General features: G+C 33.6%; 1 protein-coding gene across 1 annotated transcript; it reads left to right on the top strand.

Moving 5' to 3' along the window:
* Positions 1–4,964: 4,964 nt before the first annotated feature.
* nerfin-1 (nervous fingers 1) lies at positions 4,965–6,553 on the top strand. The gene has a single exon (XM_065504632.1). The coding sequence runs from the start codon at positions 5,001–5,003 to the stop codon at positions 6,525–6,527; it is 1,527 nt and encodes a 508-aa protein (XP_065360704.1). The 5' UTR covers positions 4,965–5,000; the 3' UTR covers positions 6,528–6,553.
* Positions 6,554–7,041: the final 488 nt, after the last annotated feature.

Here is a 7,041-nt window from a genome sequence, read left to right as displayed (position 1 = left end):
AAAATTCACTGGTGTGAAGTGAGTAACTTTTGAGGCTGTGTGTAACTAAAGCGTAGTAAAATAAAAATAAAAACTTTTGAATGCTATACAAAACTGATTAAAATAAACTCAGTTTTTGCCTTCCTGAAAAGTTCTTAAAAACACATACGCCCCTGTTCTGTTTATCGAGTGATTTCAAAAACTAGCGATTTTTAAAAAAATCAGTTTCTGTTTCATAGTTTTTAAAAGGTTTGAGGCTATTTATGGAAATTATAAACGAAATGAAAAATAAGTAAGGGACATATTAAGTCAATGGAAAAAAGCCATAAAGGACATTTCAACAATTTTCAATTAATCTTCAAAATTGCCGCATTTGGGGTGCGTAAAAACGAAAATTGTGTCATCTTTTCAAAAATGTATAAAATTTTTAATAATTAAAAAGATCATAGAAGATGATTTGCAAAAATAAGCAGATTTTTTTTTGGCAAAATTAAAAAATTTAAAATAAAATGTTTGATTATTAACTTTTTTAATGAAATTTTACAGCTTTTTAGAAATGTTTGGTTAACATGCAGAACTAGAAAACTAAATTAAGTTTAGAGTTCCACAATTCCCAAAAAAAACATTCAAAATTCCTTTTGCAAAATAAACTTAACCAAAAAATATTCGATTGACATTTTTGAATGCAAGTTCGAAAGATGCCGAAAGTTCTGGACGCCAAGTTATCTACACCCGAAATAATTGGAAAATTCAATGGCTTATCGGATAGTGAAAGTGTGAGAGCTCAGTGGTTTCAATTGAATTGAATGATCACTTGGGTACGAGAAAGCTATCCGCAAGATGGCTGCCCTGTTTGCTCACAGTCGGGTGTCCAAATGGTTTAACATGTGCAGTTTCATTGGAAAAACTTCATGAAAGATTACGAAATGACCCTACTGACTATTTATTGTTTCCAAACCTGAATAAATGCCTCGTAGGAAAGAGATTTGACTCCAATGATGAAGTGGTCTCACAAGAAATACTTATTTCAATCCCTTATTTTTTGTAAGGTATAAAAAAATTGTAGAAACGTTGAACAAAGTGTATGGACCTCAAAGGAGACTACGTTGGAAAATAAATTAATTTTTAATCCATAAACCTGTGTTTCATTCAAAAAGTCAAGGATTTTTTGACCCACTCTCGACCATTAGAATTTAATAGCAAAAATAAAAAAAAACAAGTAAGAGTGCTATATTCGGCTGTGCCGAATCTTATATACCCTTCACCAAATTATACTACAAAATTTAAAATATTTTTAGCTAAACAAAATTAATTTTTTTTCCAGTTGTTTTTTTCATTTTTTGGAAAAAAAAATTGTTATTTTAAATTCTTTTTTTTTAAATTCTTTTTTTTTAAATTCTTTTTTTTTAAATTTTAAATTTTTTTTTTTTAAATTTGTGAAAAAAAAAATCGGGTTAAATTTTTTTTTTCCGATTTTTACCCATTGTAGGTCCAACATACTATGGTCTTATATATGTACGTCGTTGCAAATGTCTTTGAAATATCTATCATTAGGTATCAATATTGTCTATATTAATGTCTTAGTAATCCAGATACAGGTCAAAAATAGGTCAAAAATCGAGGTTGTCTTAGTTTTTTCCTCATATCTCAGCCATTTGTGGACCGATTTTGCTGATTTTAAATAGCAAAATTCTCGAAAGCATGTCTGACAGAATTATTGAAGATTTGGATCCCGAAGATATCTGGGGTCTTCAGAAAATTGATTTCAACAGACAGACAGACGGACATGGCTTAATCGACTCCGCTATCTATAAGGATCCAGAATATATTTACTTTATAGAGTCGGAAATGAAAAATGTAGAAATTACAAACGGAGTGACAAACTTTGGTGAAGGGTATAATAAGGGAGGGTTGATGACTTAAAAATGCGGGATTTTCTAAAATTCTTAATTTTATTTTTTAGTACATTATAAATTTCTTCAAAGTATTGGCTGTTGTTAGCTAGGATCTTTTCCTATCTTTCTGGCAACATATGGATTCCGAGCCAAAAATACTGCTCATCTTCTGAGGTCAAGAACAAATCATGCCAATATCGGCTAGTTTGTTCCAAAGTGAAGAGTATGCATCAATCGAAACAAATAGTAGTCGGAAGGGGCAATGTCTGGACTATAAAGCGCGTGAAGCAATATTTCCCAACCATCAAGTATCGGACATGCAAAATAGTATTTTAAGGTCTCTCGGCTTCAATTCGTATGGTACCCAATTTCTTTGCTTTTGGATGAAACCTGCTGTTCGCAAGCGTTTTGAAATTGCTGCTTGAATAGCTCCCAATTATTTTGCGAGTCTTGTTGAATTTGACAACAATCTTCACGCAGTAATGCCCCTAATTTTTTTTGCTTTAAAGTTTTCTGGCCTGGGCCTGGGCGATCTTTGTCTTCCGTGTCAAATTAACCTCTTCTAAACAGCACAAACCATCTCTCACACGTTGAAACCGTGTGTGCTTCAGCTGCACTTTTTTTTCAAATTAAAGAAGTAAAGCAAAACTTCTCGCATATAAGGATTCGTTGGTACAAAATTACACATTTTCGAAGCAAAACTAATCGGCAACATGTGACCGAGTGTTGTCATGATGGCATGACATATTCTGCTTTTTTGGCTGCCCTGGGCGATCTTTGTCTTTCGTGTAAATATCACCACTTCTGATCCTAACTAATCATCTCTCGCACATTAAAACCGATGTAACACATTCAGCAAAACCTTCAATGGGCAATCGGTGTGCTTCAGCGACACTTTTTTTTTCAAATTAAAGAAGTAAAGCAAAACTTCCTGCATATGACGCCTTTTTGGTACAAAATTCAACATTTTTGAAGCAAAAAAAAAAGAAACTTTGTTTTTTACACTATTATGTTCAATAACAAAGTGGGAATAAATGACAGAAATGTATCCTTCAGAATGATATATAAGTTATTAAAAACAAAAAGAAATCGGTCCCTACCCCCGATGTACCAATCATGGTATCATTTTTGTGTCGGTTCCCTTACCTCAAGGGAAGGCTTCATTAAACCGATAATTTATATACATATGTTACAAAGCTGCATGCAGAGAAAACATATTGTTGGGCATGGTTACTGAAACCATTTCAATATTGTTACAATTTTTTTAACTATATTATAGTCACAGCAACCATTTACATGATTATGGTAACCATCATATGGTTAATTTACGATTCACATGATTGTATCAACCATATATATGGTTACAGTAAACAAATATATGTTTGTGACAACCATTCATATGATGAAGGACTTATCATATTATGTTGCTCTCGGCTTAAAGCTTATCATAATCTGAGAACAACATATTATGATAAAATTATTCATCATAAATATGGTTGACACAAACATATATATTTGTTTATTGTAACCATATATATGTTTGATACAACCATGTGAATCACAAATTAACCATATTATGGTTACCACAATCATGTAAATGGTTACTGCGACTATAATATTGTTAAACATTTTGTAACACTATTTAAATGGTTATAGTAACCATACCGAATTATATTTTTTCTCTGCGTGTGTATGGAGTGATGTTTAACTATATAACATATTAAATAATTTAAATCTTTTGTTCTTTTTAATATTTTTTGTTTGCTGGGTAACAAACAACACCAACAGTACCACTAATACACACAGAAACGAGCATTTCCGGCAACAAATATGATTAAAAAGCTACCCATGGCATGTGCCGTTTATAAAATTTTACTACCAAACAACCAAAAAACAAGAACAACAACCAACAAACGCTTACTCGTAGTAAAAGTTGAAGTAATTGATGTAAAAGCAGACGTAGTCCTACGAGCAGACAGACAGCCATCCATACATAGAAGTTGTAGTAAATAGTAATAATAGTAGAAGTCGCTGCAGCAGCAGCAGCAGAACAGAAATCCTTGCATTAACTATAGGGATACCTACCCCACCAAATAAAATATTTCTAAAATTTGTTTGTTATTTTATGTTTGTATCCTTTGGTTTGCTTCTTCTAGTTATTACATTTCGTCCTTTTGCTTGGCTTTGTGTGTGAGTGTGTTTGAAAATAAAAAAAAGCAGTGCATGTTTTTTGATAAGAGTGTTTTTGTGTTTTGTTTTTGCTATGAAAAGAGCGAACAAGAGAGTGCAAAGGACTTTCACTGACGCCGGCTAAGGCTTTGTTGTTTTTTTTTGTGTGTAAAATGCAACATAAAAATAATAATAATGATGATGATGTTGCTGCTGCTGTTAAATGTAAGAATAATTATGAAGTTATGTGTAACTGTGTGTGTGTGCATGAGTGTGAAATGTATTTAAAATAAAAAAAGGGTGACTAATATTTGAGTTTTACTAAATGATTGCTGTCTGGCTAAAAGGACATCGCCGTCTCAAAAAGGGGGTTGAATTGAAATTTGTTTGAGTGTAAGTGCTTTTGTTTGTGTGTGTGTAAATTTTGTCTGGTTGGAAGGTCGTTGTAGTGTTAGTTGGTTTTGGTAGGATTTTTCCCTTTTGGGTTGTTTGTTTGCTTGCTTCATTTTCTAACTAAGGGTTCACAAACATTTTGTATAAATTGCCAGACAGGATAAAATTCTAGTCATTCTTAACATAAACGTCGTATAGAGCACAACGAACGAGCACAAAATAAATAAATCTTTTTTTGTTTCTACAACGTTTTGTTAAAAATATATTTTTGTTAAGTTTTAGTTTTCTTTCACCATAAAAATCCACCTCCTCCAAACCCTCAACGCCGTAACTTCATATTAACAACAACAACAAGTCTAACAAAGTCTTTTGCCATAGTAAATTTGTTATTATTTATACAATTTCTACGTTTGTTTTTTTGTTTAAGTTTTTTTTTTAACTGAGTGTGGTAAAAAAATGTGTTAAAAAAGTTTAAGTTTGTTTAAAAAATTTATTTCAAAAAGTTTTGAATAGAAAAAAAGCCGGTTCAAAAAGTGCAAATATTTGAAAACATTTTAACAAACAATGGCTGCCGTTACCCAACACAACTTACAAATGCTAAACAATGCCACATATTCCCATTCCATAGGCGGCATGCCTCATGGCTTGGGTTTGCTAACAACAGTGGCCTCCCTGCCACCCAAATATCGCAGCCGTTATTTGAGCATAAAAACCAAGTGTGAAATACCTTTAGATTTGTCCAGGAAATCAATGTCGCCACAACTGGAGTGTGAGGTGCCCATGGCAGCAAATTTCGCCGATGTCTATACTGAACCCTGCAGTGATACAGCCTCGCAGGCAAGTGAAGAAATCATCGATGAACTGGTACAACAGTGCCAAATGATCTGTGAGAGTAATGCAACAACGAATACAGCTAACACTACTACCACAGCTACCGCTACCATCACCATAACAAAGCAACAACCAGAGCCAGCTGTACAGCAACATTTAAAACCCATAACCCCACCCTTGACACCCACCAAAAAGAGAAAATTCTCGGAAACCAGCTCAGAAGGTGAAACCGACAGCAAAGAGAATCAACAGAAAATCTTTAAAGTGGAAACCAAGAACAACAAACAGCCTTTAATGGAAAACACACCAGCTAAACCCATTAAGCCAACGGACACTGCCCCCAAAACTGGTAAAAATACCACATCTTCAGCATCCAATAGTAATAAAACCAATCGCAACAATAAGGCCACTAGGAAACTGAAATTCGATGAGGAAACCTCTTCACCGGTCTCGGGCACCATCATACGCCCCCTAGAGGACATCACTGATGGCAGCATGCAGTACAGCAATGGCGATATTGATCCCAAATACAATATAGTGGAGATAACCGAGGAAACTAAGGCAGAATTGGCGGCCATTAAAAATGTCATAGGTGACTATGTGTGCAAATTGTGTCGCATTAAATTCGATGATGCTTTCGGTTTGGCCCAACATCGTTGTGCCTGCATAGTGCTGCTCGAATACCGCTGTCCCGAATGTGGCAAACAATTTAATTGTCCCGCCAATTTGGCCTCCCACAGACGTTGGCACAAGCCCCGTAAAGATGGCTCTGTAACAGCTATAGGCTCTGCCAACTCACAGAATAATAAAAAAGAAAATAAAGAACAAAAATCCAATAGAAAATCTGAGGATGCAGAAACTATTTACAACTGCTCGGAGTGTGGCAAGAAATTCAAACGTCAGGCTTATCTCAAGAAACATCAATTGAATCATCAGCAAAAACCAACAACAGCAGCTGTACAGCAGGAGAAACCTGAGATCGGCACAGAGGATACAACTTCTTCGGCAACATCGTCGCCCATACACCAGCAACAAATCACCACAGAGCAAAATGAGGTGTATACAGCGAATACTCAACATGTCTACGATGATCATGAAGATACCATGTCCGATTATAGTTCGGTTACCTCATCGCAAGGCTATGGACGTTTGCAAATCATTGAAACCGGTTTAACCGAAGAGGAGAATATTGCAGCGGCCGCTCTAACCAATTTACGTCATTGTGCCTCTGTTATACAACACACCACTTTGGCGCATTAACGGAGGTAAAATTAAATTATAAACGAGGTAAATTTATATAATTATGGTTTAATAATGGGGTGTTAGCAATATAGCAGGTGAATATTGAATGTACAAATTGTATATATGTAATTTTAATCATACAAACATAATTTTAGGGTTGTTTAAGTTCTATTTATCAATAAGTTTTGTAAAATCTATTGTAACTACAGCTAAATTTAGGAAACCAAAGAATATATTTTTATAACTGATTAGGCTTAAAATCACATAATTTTAGTTTTGTTTAAACAAAAAATTTTCAAATTTTAAATCAACTTGTTAGGGGAAAAAGTATTAAAACTACTTTCAAAACAACATCAATTTGTTGCTTTTCACAATTTTGAAATTCTAATAGAAATTGTTTTAAATTTTGAGATTTTTATTGAATTTCTATTTAAATTGTTAAAAAATTGAGGAACTTAAACATTTGCAGATTTAATTAATAATTTTTTTTAATTAAATTTCAAATTTTAAAATATTTTAGAATTGTTTTAAA

This window comes from Calliphora vicina, chromosome 3 (assembly GCF_958450345.1).
Source record: "Calliphora vicina chromosome 3, idCalVici1.1, whole genome shotgun sequence".
NCBI classification, from domain to species: domain Eukaryota; kingdom Metazoa; phylum Arthropoda; class Insecta; order Diptera; family Calliphoridae; genus Calliphora; species Calliphora vicina.
The sequence above is the reverse complement of the archived record's forward strand: the minus strand, read 5'-3'. Positions and strand labels throughout refer to the sequence as shown.

Coding starts and splice junctions, on each gene's coding strand:
- nerfin-1 (XM_065504632.1), top strand. CDS start 5,001: ATGGCTGCCGTTACCCAACACAACTTACAAATGCTAAACAATGCCACA.